Source organism: Haliaeetus leucocephalus, unplaced genomic scaffold (genome assembly GCF_000737465.1).
Source record: "Haliaeetus leucocephalus isolate CR32 unplaced genomic scaffold, Haliaeetus_leucocephalus-4.0 Scaffold506, whole genome shotgun sequence".
Taxonomy (NCBI): domain Eukaryota; kingdom Metazoa; phylum Chordata; class Aves; order Accipitriformes; family Accipitridae; genus Haliaeetus; species Haliaeetus leucocephalus.
In genome coordinates this window covers 35,670-55,371 of record NW_010972942.1, presented here as the reverse complement: position 1 = coordinate 55,371, position 19,702 = coordinate 35,670, and the positions used below count along the sequence as shown (strand labels likewise).

Genomic DNA, 19,702 nt, shown 5'->3' with positions numbered 1-19,702 from the left:
GTCCCTCCCGGCCCGTCGGCGGCGGGGAAGGGCACGGAGTTGGCGGGAGTCTATAAAAAGCCGCCGTGAGACGAGGCCGCCGTCCTGCCGGAGCCGCCGGGAGGGGCTGAGGCGCGGCGCCGGGGCGCGGCAGCGACACCATGATCAACCCCAGCTACTACCCGTGGGGCTACGACGGCGACAACGGTGAGTGGGGCCGCGGGGCCGCCGCCCCTGCAGGCAGCGGGTCTGGGACCAAAGAAGGACCCCGGGCAAGGCGGGAGGCCCCGCTTCCTGGGCGTGCGGGAAGAGGGGCAGCGGGGGCTCCAGGCGGGCCTGGGTCTGTGCGGCGGCAGCGCGGCCGGCCGGTCGCCGCTCGCGGGTGTGGAGGAGGCGGAGGCCGTGGCAGAGGTCTGTCGCTAAGTCAGACGAAGTCAGTTTCCTGCTGTCAGTGTGATTTAAAATTTGACATAGCTTTAAAATCCAGCCTTAGGCTGGCCCCGCTGCCGGAGGAGCAGTGCTGGTCTGCAGCGCAGGCACGGTCCCTCCTGCCCGCAGAGGCGGGAGAGCGGGGTGGCCTGTCGTTCTGCGCTCTCCTCTGCTGCAGGAGGAGCGGCACGGCCTTGGTCAGGCTCTTTCCACGTGAAGTTCTTGATAAAACCATGACGGTAATTAAGCCCATGTTTCAAATTCCTGTCTTCTTCAGGTACCGGTGGCCTTTTCTATCTCCAGATGGGTACATGGCGCCACATTTGAATCACTCGGGTATATCCCATCATATTTCTAGCCACTGCTGGACTTTTCTAGTTTCCTTCCTTGGTGTATTGTCAGTCTCCCAATAAGTGAAGTCCTGCGGTTGCCATGAGAGTTTAGGTTCAGTTGGAGGACTTGCAGTATCCAGTATTCCAGCTGGGGTAATCTAATTGCTTTTTATACAGTGAAACTCTTGACAGGGCATGACTAACAACCTAGATGATTAGTAACCTACTTACTAATACATTTAATTGATGTTCTGTAGCTAAGCAAAGCCAAGCTGGCATTTATTGTAACACAAGTATAATTCATACCTAGCTAGAAAAGGTTTTCACGATACTTCTGTTTTTTTCTAGGACCTGATCAGTGGCACAAAAACTACCCGATTGCCAAAGGACGCCATCAGTCACCTATTGAAATCAATAACAAAGAAGTGCATTATGATCGCTCCCTATTACCATGGTTTGCTAGTTATGATCCTTGTGCAGCTAAGACCATCCTCAATAATGGGAAGACCTGCAGAGTTGTATTTGACGATTCCTTTGATAGATCAGGTTAGTTTTGTTTTAATCTCAAGCTGTCGTTATATATCAGTGATTATTTCTCAAGTTTCTTGGAAGACAGAGTGTGCTCTGAATTCTCATGGCTGTCAGAAGGTCTCTGTGTACTGCCTGCATGTGACATACAGGTTTCCGTGACTTCACTGCCCTGCACAACTGGTGGGAAGGGCCTGGGACTACTGTTAAAGTCCATGGATAAAATCCTAGGGAATGGAGAGAGCTGCAAAGAAGCTCAGTGCAGGATGATTTAACGTGTAAGGTAGATTTCTGAGCTTGCAAAAGCTATGGCAGTTGTGTTGCTTTCCAGGAGCAAGGAGTCCAGGCTTTATCTATGAGGACCGAATTCCACTCAAGCTATTTGAGATGTCCAGCAGAACATCTTTAACTGTCTATATGGCTGAAGTTACAATATTTGAAAACTGTACCTATGTAATTTCTGATAAATGAAGTAAGGAACCAGATGTTGCCACAAAGTCACGGTATTTAATCAGTTAAAACTCCCTTTGGCATTCATGAGATTTTGTCTTAATGAGGATTATAAGGCTGAGAAATTCCAGTGTTTCAGCTTTAATGTCAGAAGTCTTGAATCCATTCATAGTTATGACAACATACAATGTGCTGCATATATAATGCATAGCTTTTAAGAGTTAGTGGGTTATATATTTTGAAGAGATGTGTCTGTTCAGTTTAACATGTGCTAGAAATACTTAGTTTATGTTGACAGAAGGACTGACATTTCATGTTAATACTGTTGGCTATATTTAAAAGGAAAAAACAATGCTGAAAGAACTATGAAATTGCATTAGTACTGCGATTAAAAAGGGAGAATCAAATGCATACCTCACTCTTTATTCTTGTGTCAAGGTCAACAGAATTGTGTTATTATTTATAGTACATGGAATGGTAAGAAAAGGAAAAAGAAATGTCAATTTCAGTAAAATATTGAAAAGTCTGTCTTCCACAGCGTACAGACTTATTTCTTAACTGCATTAAAAGTTCCAATTTCTATTACAATATAACTAGGATTGACAGCTATAATTACTAGGAGGAATTTTACTAATAGGTTGATTGATCTTAAATATCCATGGGTATGGATTTTTAATGAATGACTTGGGTTTCATGAAAACTGAGGATCAAAATGTATGTAAGCTGGACTAGTTAATACATTATCAAAACTCACAAATGACTATGCAGTCAAGAGTTTGATTACTTCTCTAGCAAAGTGGGAATCTTTAATGTTATTTGAATAAAAATATTAGTAATGATAGATAACACAATACATCAGTAAAGAAATGTAGCTGTGGCATATGAGAAGACCTCCATGACCATTACTTACCATTTTTTACCATCTCTTGTATTTGTTGGAACAGCATCAACTATATCAATGGTTGCATCTTCTGCATAAATGGCAAAATAATTACTGTTACAATTACTCAGATTTTGCGTGGGAGTGAGTATCCAGGCACAGCAATCTACAGCATGGATGCAACACTCTGGCCACAAAGAGCAGAAAGTTTTGGAATGTTCTGAATTTTTTTTCAGATGAACTGCTCAGTAACTGTTGTGTTCTGATCTCAGAAATAAAAAGTGACTCACTGGAAAAAAAGTAGGTGTATTTCTGAACTCTTTGAAGGCAAGAAACATTCAGTGTTTATTGTTATGTCTCCTTTGTTATACCATTGACTGCAGAATCTGTGGGTGGTGTTCCTTCTCTAATATAGTGCTAATTGCAGGACAAATTCCACTGTGCATACTCCTACTGACTTGAGCATGTTTTAAGTTTTTTAGGATAGGTACAGTGACTTATTTTTTGTGTAAATGAACACCCACCTGCATAATACATACATAAGTAAGAGCAATCATATAGGAATGAAGCTTTTATTCCTTTGGAACAAAGGCAGACTATCTATCTATCTATCTGTCTATCTATCACTCTATCTAAATTATTTCTGAATTAAGCAGAAAATTAAGGGCTTCCTTTATTTTCCTGACCTTTTCAGTTAGAGTGGTCATACCCATCTCTGTAGTTCTATTTAGATTTTCATTAGTGGTAGATAAAATAGGTTTCTGAATAAATTGCAAAGATGAATGATAAAATGAATTATTTTGGATGTCTCCAAGTTTTACTTCCATTGTATCTACTGTGCCAGGAATAGTTTGAATATTCACCATTGGGACAGTTTCTTAAACTCAGATGATTAGAGAGAACCTTCCACGGAAAGTGCCATCCAATGTAATTCACATACTATGTTGAAAAAGACCTTATTACTGTTGTCTTTGGAGTTAGTCTAGTGGAAGGAATTGGATAATTTATCTCCAGCTATTTATAAAGTCTGGTTGACTTTAAGAATCTGCTATACAGTTGAAGGCTTTGATGACAGATATTTGCTTTAGGAGCCACGTATAGGTTGCAACTTCCTTACAATTAATGACTCTCTGGCTTTCTTTGTAATACCTTGGTTAGATGGTTAGATCAAGGTGTTCAGTCATTTAATAAAGATACATAAGTCTTGTACTGGATCTTGGACACAGCAGCTGGGGAGACATACACTAAGGCTATGTCAAATGGATGCCTTCTTTCATCTTCTCACTTTGTTGTTTTTGTTAACTCCTTGGCACTGTCTGTGGAAGTTCATCAGCCAAACAGATTCTTCCTTCTCCTTTTACTGACTTTCTGACGGATGACATTTAAGGGCTTGGAGTAGCTCGGTGCAGGCACACTTTCTTATAACGTTACCTTGGTGCTGTTTGCAGAATCTTTCAATTTCTTATCAAAGGAATGTATGCCTTTGGAAGTGGGTGATGCAAAAAAAATTGAAAGAGATGGTTACTGTAAGTAGTGAGAGCTTGTTACTTATTGGTCTCTTTTTAGCATGACTAGTGCTTGTGGACAGCATTTCCTGGAGTACCACTTTGTAAGAAATTTCATTTATCTTTGCAAACTAGATTTTGATTACCAATTTACGGCGAATAAATGTTTAGTTGTTGAATGGTTCTAAAACATTGAGGACAAAACCCAGTAACTTTAAAGCTGAGGGAAGTCTGTCCATAGACACTCAAGTTTTAGCTGATTCCTGCAAAAAGTTACTTAACATTTTGTGTACTGAATTTACACTGGAAAAAGCCAGTAGCTGTTACAAGAATAGCACAGCTAAATCCTAGTGCTTGTCTAGCTGTGGTACATACCGCTCGATGGCTATACCGCATACCGCAAAAGGCAGCAAAGTTAAATTCTTCCTTCAGTGTTTAACACATCTATCATTTGTAGTGTCTGCATGAAGGTACTGAGTGTTAATATGAGCACTGCAGAGCTTGGGTACAGGGAGTTTAGAATTGAGTTTCTGTTAACTTCAAACTTCGGTTGTTAGAGGTAAAAATGCTTGAACAGTTAAGGGCCTGCTGAGGCTGCAGTTACACAGTGGACTGTCAGTTTTCTGCCCCTGGAGATGGGGATTTCAGCCCTACCACAAACAAAGGTGATTTGGGAGCTCACTGATGAACAGGCTGTGATCAAGAGGCACAAAACTGGAAAAGGTGTGTTGCAGTGTAGGTGAGGGTCAGTGGCACGCTGACAGACTTCTGTCAGACACTTCTCTTTCCTGGTCTGTCTCTCTAAGAGTACAAAGTTCAAATACAAATAAAAGTAATTCTTCTGCATAGCTATTAAGTGCTTGCTTAAAGAAAATTTCATTGAGAACTGAAATTTCAGTTCCAAAAGCTTTTAGGAAACATATTTTATTCCTGCAGTTAGCCAGACTGTTTCAGTACAGAGATCTTCTTTTGAGCAGAGGCTTTTTTATAACATCTAAAATGTGGCACTGACATTAAAAGCTGTGGTTTTTATATTGCACTGTTAGATTCTGTTATAAAGCAGCATAACAAAGGTAATGTGTCTTTTTCAATTGTCATACAGTAATATCTTACTAATTTAATTTCACTGTGGTTTACCAGTTCATTTTATGGATTTAGCAGGATGTGAGGATCATAAATCTTGTACAAAAAGTGATGTCTTCTCATGTTTATAAACACAGCTCACCTCATGAGTCTGTCTGGTGCTCCTTGTGTTTTTCTACCCAACTTTCGCGGTATGCTTTCACAGCAAATAGGGAAGGCATTTGTGTAGGCATAACTTTGCCAATTTTACCTTTGTGAGGATAGATGACGATTGACCTTGGCGCAGATTAACAACCAGACCCCTACCCTATAAAAAGAGTCAGTCACTGAGCAATGGGATGAGAGTTTGCAACAGTAAGGCACCAAAAAGGAGTGAATACTTTTCTCCCTTGTCGTCCTGGGCTGGTTTGTATATTCTTGCAGCTGGGCCGTGTTACTTTAATGACAGCAAGTTTGAGGGAGTTACATTTTGCTAAGTCTGCTGTGGCCATCCTGTTACTTCCAGTAGAGCAGAAACAGGAACAGAAATGCCACGTTTCCATATTCAGAAGTAAGTCCTGCCATTCAGCTAGCCATATGAAAAGGATTACACAGTATTTCAGAGGACTAAGAGTAAAGCTGTCTGCCTGTATGTCAGGGAGTGAGCCTGCAGGCTCCTTTTTTAAAGCTCTTGCTTTTTATTTCATGCAGTGTCGTAGGTAGAAGCTCAGAGTGATTCATGGGGTCTTCTAGAAAAGCAACCTTTTATAAGTGTTCTGTGGTAGGAAAACAGCTATCGCAGCCTTAAAACTGTGAGTCTCAGATATTTAAGGTGAACATTTCCTGTGTAATAATTCTTATAATAATTCCCTGGAACATATAAATATGTAAATATATAAAAATAAAGCTATATTTTAACACCACTGAAAAGCAATTTAAAGATACCATAGTTTCTTTTATAAACTTTTACCTCATATTTTTTTATCTGTCATATGGGTGTGTATTTATTTGTGTTAGTATTTTCTGAGAACAAAACCCCAGGATGATAATGATACCTTTAGAATTTATGTTCCAGGCCACATGTTTAAAAAAATAAAGGTTTTTGTTTGTTTGTTTTTTACTAACTTTGAGCTATGCAGACATAGTTTGGGATTTCTTATGTTTTAGATATTGGGGAACTTCATTCCTGTAACTGTTTTGTTTACCTTTTTTAAAGCGTGGGGAAATTTCATTTACTGACATAGGGAAATTTAGTTTACTTACATTGTTATTTCATGTATTTCTATATTTTATACTACATACTTGCAATTAAAGAAGGTGCCTTTTTGTCCTTCAGGAGATGTTGGTTTATAGGCATCTTAGTCTTTGCATTGTTGTATCTGCTTAAAGTGTGCTAAGCAAAAGCTACTGTCTATTTATAGATGAGTGAAGCAGGAATATGTTGGCATGAGGTGTTGCAGAGCTTTACTAATGCCCAATTGAAAATGTTTGCTGATGGCCCATCAGTGGAAATAATGACACATTTTTACCTTAAACTGGATTATTTGGTCTTACAGATCTATTTTAATGGAGAATTGATGGCCTTGTCAGCTACTCCCGTTACCTTATCTGCATCAACCACAGTACTGAATGTCTGTGGGAACAAGGAAAAAGAATTTGTTGAGAATACAGCTTGCTCTTAATGTTCAGTAAAGAATACTCTTAGTACTTTATTTCTTGAGATGATCATGGATTTAATTCCTTTTCTTTTCAGATTTAAGGGTATTTTTTGCTAGCATATAAAAACCTGTTCTTAAGAACTGCGGAATGCTTTATAGGAATGCTATAACTTCTATCTCCAAATAAAGTGAATGAGAACTGAATATTAATTAGTATTTTGGTGAATGTGAAGAAGTTCTTCCCTTTTTATGGTGAGATCCTTTCAAATGCACCACCTTCATTTGGTATATAATGTAAAAGTGTTAAGATTATTTAGAATACAGGGTATTGTTCATCACAGGCTGAACATTTCTTTAGGAAAACAGCTTGCATTCTCAGTGATTGCTTTTATGGCTCATTTGCTGTTTTCTTTCTCCTCTTCCACAGCTGGAGAAGCAGCATCAGTAATTTCATAGCTTTTTAAACAAATAAGTCATAGCCTGCAGTAAAAGACCCAGTCTGTAGTGTTTTGTGGGAATTTGTTTATCATCTAGCACTTCAGTAGTTGATCTTAATCACGGCTATTTTTGTGTGCTTTGATATAGGTAGATATCAGATGGAATTCAGGGGCAGATTAAGACATCTAAATTCAGGTGTCTTATGTGGGCTTTTAAAAGTAGGTGGGTTATGTCTCTAAACTCCCATTCTAGTCAACAGAGATGGAGTCACACTTAATCAATGGAGTCCAGAGAGCAATTCAGGCCACCATCTATTGAGTGTCTACCTTAAGGCAAGCAAAATTACTCTAGAGGCTTCACTGTTCTGGTCAGGGGCTTACTTCAGTTACTCAAACACAGGCATCTCATGCCATTTTTGATAACCTAATGTAACCTTGCCTCCAGATACTGCTTTAGAAAAAAGTATAGTTCTTCTACAGATCTTGTGTCACACCTTCCAGTCCTGTCCAGGTGTCTTTGGAATATCCCAGAAGGTACTAGATGCACATCTATGCAGCTGAATTAAAACAATGATCTGTATTGACTATAATGGAAGCCTAGACACAAATAATTTTCATCTGCCTTTAAATGCTTGTAGCTGAAGATGGTTGCCTGAAATGCTCCTAAAACCAGTGCAGATTTCCCAGATGAATTCTGTACTCTCAAAACATAGAGCATCTGTACAGTAAATATGTATGTAAATATTTTAAATATTTATATTTATTTTAAAAGAATTGGAAGATACTTCAGTCTAATGCTGTTGCAGATTATCAATTGCAGTGCTGAGAGGTGGGCCACTTCCAGGAGTCTACAGGCTGCGTCAGCTTCACTTTCATTGGGGTTCATCTGATGACCATGGCTCTGAGCATGTTGTGAATGGAGTGAGATATGCAGGAGAGGTAAGACTCACCACTGTTCATTTTAAAATAGGGTGTAAAATAACATTTGTCATTATCCTTCAGGTGGGACAAAATTTGTCATTCATCTGCTTTCAGCTTTTTCTGGGACATTTTATTCTTACTCCCATCGATTCTTATAAATGTGAATCAGGTTGAAGTAATTCTCACAGCATAAGAAAAGAAAAATACTATGTGAAAGAAAAGTTTCCATGTTCTCAAACCTGTGTGGCTAGAAACATAGGACAGCAAGACTGAATTACTGAGAAGCAATGCAAACTTACTAAAACAGTATTCTGGAAGTATAGTATTATAGCAGAAGTATAAAATTGTAGTGACAGAAAGAAGGAAGGATGCGTTACCTTGATTTTCTACCACTTTAGGATTGTAAGGGAAGATGAGAACTGTAGACTAATACACGGAGCTTACATTCATATAGATTCTTTGCTAGAATTGCTGTAATTTGATAGCCAAATGGAAATGAATCACATACCAGTAGGTGACTTCTGAACTGCATGTCCTGCCTGCTTACTTAAGCATATTTTCTGTGTTCTTCAGCTTTAAGATGAGATTTCTGTACCCCTTTTTTTTACTGGAAAGCCTAATCCTCATTCTTTGTTCTCCCAAACTCTCATGTATATGAAGAACTCTGAATTCAGCCTCTGATGGCTTGCTATTCAATAATGGATTTTTTTTAAATTTTTTTCTTTGTTTCCAGCTACATTTGTTACACTGGAATCCCAAATACAGTAATTACCTTGATGCTGTGAGAAGAACTGATGGAATAGCTGTTTTGGCTATATTTTTGCAAGTAAGTAGAAGCATGCAACCCTTCTTTGTACTGCTGCTAGAGAGTTTTCTATTCTTACAGGGTTAAAAAAGAAAAAAACCCTCTGAATGTATTTTCTAGGGATCGTACCACATTGAAGGGCTTGACTTTCAGTAATGCATGCTTTTCAAGTTATAGAGCATGAGTCATGTTATTTCAAATGGTATCCAATACTACACACACTTGTCCCAGCAGCTATTGTGTCACTATGTGGCTGGTGGAAGCTGTAAATCCAGATGTATTTGCCCCTGCTTTGGGGACGCGATGTCAGTAATGGCCCTCTCTCCAATAGCAGTCAGCTGTGTTCTATGCTAATCATGGACTGATTTCAAGGACAGATACCGCTCCTAGGCTTTTCATGAACTTTTTCCCAGGCAAAACTAACTCACAGACAAAACATGTAACTCATCCTTTTTTAAAATCCTTTTGGGGGCATGCAGTCTTAGCCTGAAATAGTGGTCTTTCTCTCTCTTGTTTGTTTAATATTCACTAGAGATAGAAAGATGGACATCTGTGTTGAGATCAACAATTGCAAACAGCAGATCTGACTATGACATCTGGCTTTTAAACTAGAATGAAACTTTTTCCAAATTCTGTACTTGAGTCTGAAGGTTGTTTGTTAGGCTAAAATTCAATGTCAACAGGAATAGCTGTATTGTGAAATTACCCGTGATGCCAAGGTTCTGTACTGATATAATTTCCTCATTTAGATCATAATATCTGTTGGGGTACAGACAAGAGGGTACAGACAGAAAACATAGCTTATGAAGCTGGTAGGGTGATAGGTTGGGTTAATGCATTGTAATTTTATAGTTGATATATGTTTAGATGCACATATAAAAGAAATAGGAGAAAGAAGAAAACTGACCAAGCAGAACTCTTTGGTTAGCTCATGCTTTCTTCTTCACAGGTAGGGAAAACTCCTAAACCGGAGATGAAGAGGATTCTCGAAGAAATAAATGCTATCAAAACAAAGGTAACAATGTTGGGCTTTTCATTATAGGACAATTGCTGCAAATTCTCAGGACAAAAAGAAAAATCAAGAGGCATGACTTTCTAGTTTTCAAATTCTGCTCTGCAACATTGCCAGAATATACCTGTGAATAAAACCATGGGTAGCTTTTCCTTAACAAGAAAAGTCCTTTCTTCCATTTACATATGACCCTTCTTTGGCTTTAGTGGGCCTTGTAATTTTGTGAAAATGAGAGTCATGTTGCCAAACTTTACTTACCTAAAAACTAGGTATGGAGTCTTATTCCCTCAGTGGTCAGTGACAAAAGAAAGGCACCTTTGGAAATTGGTCCATTCTGTCTTGAAATAAGCTGCCTAATGGACCTCTGTAAATGCCACTGACAAGAAATCTGTGTCTCAGATAACATTGTGTGATAAGAATCTCGCATTTCATAGGCTGTCTTGTTTGCTATTAGCACAAATATTATAAATCTAGAATACCTGTCTCACACTTACTATATAGTGACCTAATCCAATATTCAATAGATAGAATTTCCATGAGAAAGAAGGCCAGAAGGAAGAGAAGTGAAGCACATTGGTACTGGATGCCGCTTCACATGAGTTAGCTCAGGTACAAGAAGTAGCATCATGGAGTTTTATGTTGTGTCATACTTCTCTGGGCCCATCTGTGAGGGTCATTCAGTCCACTTATCTTTACACTGTATCATGATGTCTTGTGTAGATGTGTGCTTAGTTTCCTTAGTTCATACCTTTGAAGTATCTGTCACTCTCGGTTGCTTAAAATACCAGAGCTGCATCTTTACCTAATCTTGACTAGAGCTGTTGAAGTGTTTTCTGTTTGGTTTTGTTGTGTGTTTGTGTTTTTTTTCTAAGGGGAAAGAAGTTCCTTTCCCAAACTTCGATCCTTCAATTCTTTTCCCTAAATCTCATGACTACTGGACATACCATGGCTCTTTCACTACTCCACCTTGTGAAGAGTGCATCACCTGGATTGTTCTTAGAGAGCCTATCATAGTCAGCTCAGATCAGGTAAACTTCAAATAGATTATATTTTACCCACTTCTTTTTAGTTACATGCCATAACCTGATCTTATTCTTTTGACAAGGAAAATGCTCATTGGATTCTGTGACAAACTGCATGATTAAAAGGAGAGTGAAGAACTGAATGCCTTAGAAACTACCTTGGGACTCCATAGGGAGCCTGTAAAAATCTTCAAAGGACTGCAGTCTACAACCTAATATGTGCAATCAACTATTAGACACATAACTTTACCTGTCTCTGTATGACTCCTACATTAACTAATTGAGAAGAGATGATGATCTTCTCTACTTGGAACAGCTCATTGTTTCCTAGCCCACGTCAGACATCATGGTGGTTCAAATCCACAGACATGAGAGAGCTTAATAAATTAGTAAAATCATAAAACAGTGTAGACGGTAAGAGTTTATAGCAGTTTGGAGAGTGACTAATAGCAAGCAGTAATTACTATACATGAGAGTTCTTGCTTCTGTGGGCAAGACACCTCTTGCCACATCAGCTAAAGAAAAGAGTAGTTCTCTTTCTGTTTCCCAGTCCCTGTGTTCCCACAATACTAGCTCTTGCTAGTAGGAAAGGATGGAGCTGGATGTGGCTCATACCCTTTATTTTACGTAGAGCTCAAAACACTGCATTACACCAAGAGCCAATGTAGGAAAACTCAAGCCATTAACTTGTATTTTCCTGCAACCATTTAAATAAGAACATTGTCATATCTAGCTAAAGCTTATGTTAGATTTGCACCGACAACTTTGATTATGCAGGATTTTTTCAACCATTTATATTGTGTCAAGCTTCCTCACGTAAAGTGTTCATTGCTTATGATGAATGTTTGAGGGTAATCACTGGACAATGATGGAATAAAGCTGCTGTGAAAAAGTGACCATCTGCAATGAAAAGCAGTGGACAGTCAGGTACCCTAACTACATTGGACACTGAATGAAGCAGGAATCCAGTATTCTCACTAAATGCAGCTGAGCATTTCCAACTTTTTGAGCATTCTACTTTGCAAATGTGTCTCTTATGCTTCTTTCAAAAACATGTTTTAACAGAATACAAATTTAATGGGATTGGTGATTCTGTCTGCCCCATATTCTAGATGGCGTCACGTAACCAAGAAAATTACAGAAGAGTTGTATCAGGTGCTTGATGCCCATGTTTCTGGAAGGTATACCAGCTAAATTTTCACAAACAGGAGCAGCATCAGATAACTATAAATTCTTGCTAATTTGAAAGCATTCTCTGCTGACTTACCATGAAGTATTTCTTGTTAATCCTCATTCCCCATCAGTCCCATTTAGAGAAATTTGAATGCCCTCTTTCATCATGTCAGCCTATGATTCTCATAACACACAAGTCAGTTTTCTTATCTGAGATTATTCGTCTACTCAGCAGACTATAATGATACGATATCACAAATTTCAAGACTCCAGGATAATGAGAACATGAACATTAATCAAGTGACTGACATATTGTGTAGATATTATATGTAGACACATAACTTTTCATTTTAGGTTCTCAAGGTGATAAGGTGTTTCATTGCATTGATTGATCTGCAGGTATCACAAAGTATTAGAAAATAAGATTTTTTTTGTATTTATGTGGCTCTTTATATTTTAAAAAACAGAACTCAGGTATGATGGGAACCTTAGCTGGCAAGAGATGAAATGTGGTAATGTATTCATATAACTTACAGCTTAATTTTCACAGCTTATTGAACTGATCTGCCTCCTGTTTCATTGCTCATCTGAAAATTAAAATCTGTGGGCTATTTTGAAGCTTGTATTTGTGTGAAAAATACAAATATGGTCTGACTGGTTTCCACAGAATAAATCTGCTTAGAGGTTTATATTACAGAAGATCAGCTACAGATTTTGTTGGGAAAAGTGTAGTCATTATTGAGCATCTCTGGTTTAAAATGTGTTCTTAAAGGAATAACTAATCACATCATTGATCCAGCTTCATGAAAAGACTTTAATCACTACTGTATTTGGGTCATGGCCTTTTTCTCAGCTTATCTAAAGTTAGTGAGTTTGGGGAAGAATACAGACAGTCCTCTAACTGGCCCTACTGTAGAAAAAATGGAGCATTTAAGGTAAAAAGGAAATTACTACATATAGATGGGACATTGGCTCTTATCCTGAGATAACCGCTTTTCAGGAGGAATTGGCAGTGTATGTGAGGTACTGTATACAAACGCAATAGAAAGACTTTCCTCCCTCCAGAGTGCCTGCAGTCTAAATAATGTATTCATAAAAGAGGATTGTGTTACCAATTATTTCTAATCCTAGAAAGTGTACTACCGTGGCAGCCTCATTAATAGTAATTATTTTAAGTGCGTGTGCATTTACAGTGGATCACTTGCATGCTTTTGCAGCCGGATGGTAATAGTATATTAGCCACAAGGATAAGTGCAGTCGCTGCGAATCAGTACTCTGCCAGAAAAATCAATTCACCAGAAGTCCCTGAGATGTGGAGTGGGTGGCCTAGCTGCTTAGATTTCTTTTAATGAAAGGATAGGAATTTAACTGTGGAATAACTCTATCCAACTGCAGACTAATTTTTTCACCTTTATGTAGCTATAGCCTGAATATATGCCATTTTTTTCTGAGTAGGGCAGATCTTCCACAAATAATAGTAAAAACCAGCAATCTCTTCTCCAATAGTACTTTATCAGTATTAACAAAACTGATTAACTACTTTCATCTTCTACTGTTCCCATACAAATTATTCTTCATCTGAAATCTGAAATTTAATCACATGAATAATCCAGCTGATACATATTATACTGGTTATAAATGTGACCTCATCATTGTTCAGGCAAACTGAGATATCTGGATTTCGTGAGCCGTGTAGAGCTGTGAAAAGCAATGCTGAGATGCCTGAGCTAGCTCAGTCCATAAACTGGAATTAATATAGTCACAGTGAACCCAGCTTTTACAGCCCAGAGAGAAATCCTCCTTCTATTGGACTTGACCTCTGTACTGTAAAAGGTAGATACATCAGTGTATTGAAACTAGTTGCGAACAAAGTTGATCATGCCGTGCATGAAGCTACATTTTCAAGTGTACACATGGGAAAATGTATGCATTCTTTTCATGGTAAGCCATTCAAACAGAGAGGCGTCAAGTGTCTGAATCACAGCTGATATGCTTTCTGTCTAATGTTGTGCATGGCAGTGACAACAAATGAACATAATATATCTGTAAGTGGGTATTATGTGTTGCACCCTTGGAAAACCAGAAAGCGGTACAGGAAGAGCATTATACAGTTTTGAAGAGTATGGGCAGAACAGTTCTTACAGCATCCCTCAAAAAAAACATACCTTGGTTAAAAAAAAAAATGGCCAAGAAGAGTCAAGCTGCAGACCCTGTTTACAAGCCATTTGAAACCTTGAGCAAGTCATTATCCATATTTACATTCCTGTTATTAATAACGGGCTTTTTTGTGTCACTGCAGCAGAATATATCCTCTGCTACAGACGCACCACGGAAATGAACAATTAGTTTATAATTTAGCCTGAACAACTTGCAATTCCAGAGGCTTCTTAACAATCAGACACTAAGGCAGGGTTAGAGTAGGAGAGGTTTATTAGGGCATGGGCTGTTCTAATTGCATTTTCTGAGGACATCCCACAGTTTCTGTGGCTGTACGCAGTTCTGCGGACAGCACGTAAGTGATAGTACTTTTCACAATCCTGTTGAGATAGGACCCATTTTTTCTGTCTTGACTATTTCTAAGAATATTACTAGTGGGAAAAGAACATGAGTACAGTTCTTGTGGTGATGCAGTGAAGGACATCTTCACAACTTTGAAGGAGACTTTTTCTCCCCAGCTTCTGGGGCTGGGCCAGCCTCCTTGGCTTAATTGTTGGGCTGTGGATTTGATCCCAAGGGATTTCCATCAGGACACTTTGATTTTTGTTCTCCTGCAGATGGCAAAGCTCCGCAGCCTATCCAAGAATGCTGAGAATGAACCTGATCTCCCCCTGGTTGATAACTGGCGTCCGACTCAGCCTCGATACTTCAGGATGGTGAGCGCATCATTCCTCTAGGACCTGGCTCAGTTGGGTGTCCCTGCGTGAGGCAACCTCTAGAACTAAGAGATGGTTTGGTTTTGTGTCCTCTGTTACATTTAGACAGAACTCCAGCTGTAGGGCCGGAGGCTGAAACTTTGAGTCATGAAATGTGAATTTTATTTCCAGAGGATAACATTTACTTAGGGAAATCCTATCATAAAAATGGAAGTAGAGAATCTGTTTGGCTCTTCATAACTGCTTTAACATTAGGTTTTGTTAATAGTACAAAGGAAGAAAGAAGATGCTACTAATAACTACAAAACCATTTCCTGTTGCGCACAAGTCCCTTGATGCTTGCCTTATTCCATGCTAAAGAGGTTGCAGTTAAGAGAAGTAATTGTTTTCAGCATAAAAACATATTTTTCAGTAGTTGTTTTCAGCTTTATCCATATCCTGCTCTGAGCTGCACCAGTTAATGCACAAGGCATTCTTGGAAATAAATGAGAGCACTCATTTGGTATTTGATACTCACATAAAATATGAAAGGATAGAAAATTGCTTCATAACCATTGATAAAGAACTAAGCTTTTAACTTCTTAAAACAATGGACAGGTGAAACAGAGGTCTGTTCTGAAAATTGTATTCATCAAGTAATACGTAGTTAAAACTATGGAATGGGAGAAGAGCTGTTTCTGTTTGTGTCACAACTGGTTGTCCATATTAAAAGACTAATTTGCATTTTAATGTTACAGCAATCAAAGTGACATGGATTTTGAGAACTTGGTCTTTGTATCCTGAATATATCTTTTCTCCATGTATGCAAGTGGCTTTTCTGTGTAAAAAGAGTGTTAAGATAGCAGTTCTTAAATCATTTTAGTGTTTTTTGAGGCAGATTCTCACTTCATGTACAAATATAATTGATCCTGCTGTTAATGAGATTTGTGCATAAATATCTGAAACCACAGTTTGACTCTCCTGATCAAAATGCAGTTGACCAGGGAGTTTTTGTCTCTTGTTTTGCCATAAAGAACAATGAAACAGGATTGTAAGCCTATACTTGAAGTAACAGTATTTCTTCATTAAAAAATCCAACAATAATAAATACATTTACTTAAGAATTTTTGTTCTGTATGTTTTTTTCCAATTTTAGAAACATGTAAAAATAACATAATTTTAAAGAAAGAATTGTCAATGTCCTCTGTAATACACCTGCATGGAAATTGATGATGGATGGTATCTTTTTCAGGTGTTTGTTTGAACTACAAGAGTACTGATAATATTTCATGTGACTGCAAGCAAGGAAATAGCATCTTAAATATGCTACATCATTGAGACATCCACATCTATTCTTTTAGTGAGATCACCCTATTCTGACAATGGCTTTCTTGCAATGTCATATGAATCAACTCCTTCGCAAGTTGATTGCACAGTGAAGAAGTTCAGTCTGTCTCTCAACCCACCAATCTGAATGGTAATTTACATTGAGCTCTGGAAATACAAAGCAGCTGCTGCTCTGGCAGTGGCTGGACACTTAGCTGCCGTGTTCTAGGGCAGGAGGATGTTGCCGAGCTTGGTGATGAGATGGGTTATGCTCCCTCTCTCCAGGTTCCCCACTGCTGAAGTTTCTGGACCATGTCCTCACTTTGCTTTCTTCCTTCAAAGAGGTAGTGTTTTGGCTGGGAAATTTCATTTAATCATTGTTAGTATTTCCCGACTGCTGTGGTTTAACCCCAGCCAGCAACTAAGCAGCACACAGCTGCTCGCTCATGTCCCCCCTGCCCAGTGGGATGGGGGAGAGAATTGGAAAAAAAAAGGTAAAACTCATGGGTTGAGATAAGAACGGTTTAATAGAACAGAAAGGAAGAAACTAATAATGATAATAATAACAATAACAAAATGACAATAATAATAAAAGGATTGGAATATACAAAATAAGTGATGCACTTGCTCACCACTCGCTGACCAATGCCCAGCTACTTCCTGAGCAGTGATCCCCTGCTGCCCCAGGCCAGCTCCGCCCAGTTTATATACTGGGCATGACTTCACATGGTAGGGAATACCCCGTCTGCCACGTTGGGTCAGCTGTGTCCCCTCCCACCTCCTTGTGCCCCGCCAGCCTTCTTGCTGGCTGGGCAGGAGAAGCTGAAAAATCCTTGACTTGGTCTAAACACTACTTAGCAACAACTGAAAACATCAGTGTGTTATGAACATTCTTTTCATACTGAATCCAAGGCATAACACTATACTAGCTACTAGAAAGAAAATTAACTCTATCCCAGCTGAAACCAGGACACTAACTATTTCCCAGATGGATTGCATTGTGCTGTTTGTGTTTGCACTTTTCATTTGTAGACCCATGTGAAATGATTCAGATGAGTTAACGTCTGTTTACGTTGCATGCACATATTGCAGACTTCAGCGCAGATTGTCTTACATGTACATACTTCCACTTACTCAAGGGGATTACTTACACCAATAAAGCCTATGCAGGTCCCTATGTTTGAAAACGTACTTTTTTTAAAAAAATGCTTGATTAAATGTAATTTCTTCCCAGCTGGGTCATTCCAGGACAGTTCAAAGCATAGCTTTGAACTGCCAGTACCCAGCACAGTGTTAGCTGTAGGGATAAGAATATGCTGCTGGATTGTGCTTTATACTTCAGAGGAAGGTTTAATCCATAAAGATTTCTTTTTCTCATAAAATTCTAAGTAAATATCCAAAACAACATCAGGAAGTATTCTGTATCTGGTGAGTCATGTTATTCTGAACAGGAATGCAAATCACAGAACATCACTGACCATGCAGTACAGGGTTCCAATAGAATACTCAATGCTTCCTGCCTTCAGGTGAAAATGGCAGTTTCCTGATGCATGAAAATATGAGAAAACAATACTATAAACACCTTTCTAATTTCTGCTTGTTTTTCTCCAGTCAATTCTGCAGTATTTATCTGTGTGCTTATATGTTGCTTCGTTAGAAAAAGGAATTTTGAAGCAAAAATTATTTTTCTAAAATGCATAATTTGCTGTGAATTATGATATAAATTACTTTATAATGTGCTTTATTAAACTAAGTTGCATAACTTAGAGCTTAGAGCAGGCTTCATCTTTGTTGGATTTATGATATTGCAAATCTGGAGCATGTAATCACAGGGTTTTTTTAATTATACGGTGGTTTCCCAGTCACATTTTGCAAAGGAGCTGTCAGGGTTCTGTAAATGAAGCTGAGGTAAGCCTCATCCTCTAGAGCCATGTTTATTAACTTTTAAAGTCGAAGCAATCTGTCTAAAGGAAGTGTCATTTGACTTTTTCATGGAGTTGGTTTCATTATATCTGTATTTATAATTAGTAAAAGGTAGACTAAATTAGGCTCAAGACTGTGTTGACTCGGTTACAGATAGAAGGAGGTGTGTGAATCTGGGTTTTGGTGGTTGCTTTACAGCCCCCCTTCCAATGTTTAAGGGACTGTCTGAAGTAATGACAACATCGAGAAAACAATGGTTCAGCAGGCATTGAAGAAAAATGGGAAGTGTAGGAGTAGAAGGAAAACAAAAAGCCAAAGTGGGGGGGCACTTCAGGGGCACTGTAAATTGAGCTGTAAACTGGAAGGATGAGGAGATTAGGGAAAGTTTTGAAGGCAGCAAGGGAGGAAATGTGGGGTGCTGTGAGTCAGCATTTAGAATGTGTTCATGTCTGATGCAATTTTCTTTTCTCTCTGGCTGTGTTCATTGTTATTTTACAGAGGTTCCCCCTTGCTCTTAGCTTGCAGCTTTCTGTAAGTACAAGAAAAATTAATCACTGGTGTGACTGAATTCAGGTCACCACAGGTCACTGTAGTAATAACATCCCACACATCTCACTTCTACGTGCACATTTCCACCCTCTGGTGTAGTTCTATGCACTGTGAGAGCAGGGAGCCCTGGGTTCAAAAGTATCTGGTAAAAAGGGAAAACATCAAATTTTCATGTTGGTGGGGTAGAAAACAATGAGTTACTACTATATTTGACTTTACATACCATGTATGCCTAACTCTACTTGGTGATATCAGTGCTAATGAGGAGCAGTCCCCCTGAAACAGAAATGCAGACATGAGACATGCAGCGCCATTGCACAGCTCCTTGGCAGCCTCTTCTCCAAGTTACTTTTTATCTGCTGCGAATGTCAAAAATAATTTGACTCGGCCTAGCTCTGTGGTGCTGTGAGTCTTCCTGAAACTTGAAACATTTTAAAGCGATGGCTGTACTTGCGTCCACGTCACTGGCAGTCTTGAACATGCATAACAAGGTACGTGTGGAATGAAATCACAGCTGCTGTAGCACCAGAGACACGATTATGCTCATCAACAATGAAGACGAATTACTGTCAATTTTAGGTAAGATCTGCATGTCTAAACTTGGTCAGACTAAAAGGTACCCATGGTGAATGTGGGAAGTCCATTTTCTCATGTTGCTCATTGGGAAACTCTTCTCTAGCCCCAGCATCATACTGATCGGAGAAGCTATCCTTAGGTTACCTGTATGCAGCTGGGCAGGAAATGATCAACTAGCAGTCTCACTTCAGGGAGGTCTCTGAGGCAGGCAAGAGGAGGTAGATGTAGATACCAATCTAAAATGTTACGTAAAAATAGATGTGGATTTTTGTGGGGAAGAAGA

General features: G+C 38.9%; 1 protein-coding gene across 1 annotated transcript; it reads left to right on the top strand.

Annotated features, from left to right (window-relative positions):
- The first annotated feature begins 17 nt into the window (after positions 1 to 17).
- LOC104836987 (carbonic anhydrase 3-like) lies at positions 18 to 16,165 on the top strand. The gene is made up of 7 exons (XM_010575823.1): positions 18 to 186; positions 1,089 to 1,286; positions 8,081 to 8,199; positions 8,915 to 9,007; positions 9,936 to 10,001; positions 10,871 to 11,026; positions 14,968 to 16,165. The coding sequence occupies exons 1-7, from the start codon at positions 141 to 143 to the stop codon at positions 15,085 to 15,087; spliced, it is 798 nt and encodes a 265-aa protein (XP_010574125.1). The 5' UTR covers positions 18 to 140; the 3' UTR covers positions 15,088 to 16,165.
- Positions 16,166 to 19,702: the final 3,537 nt, after the last annotated feature.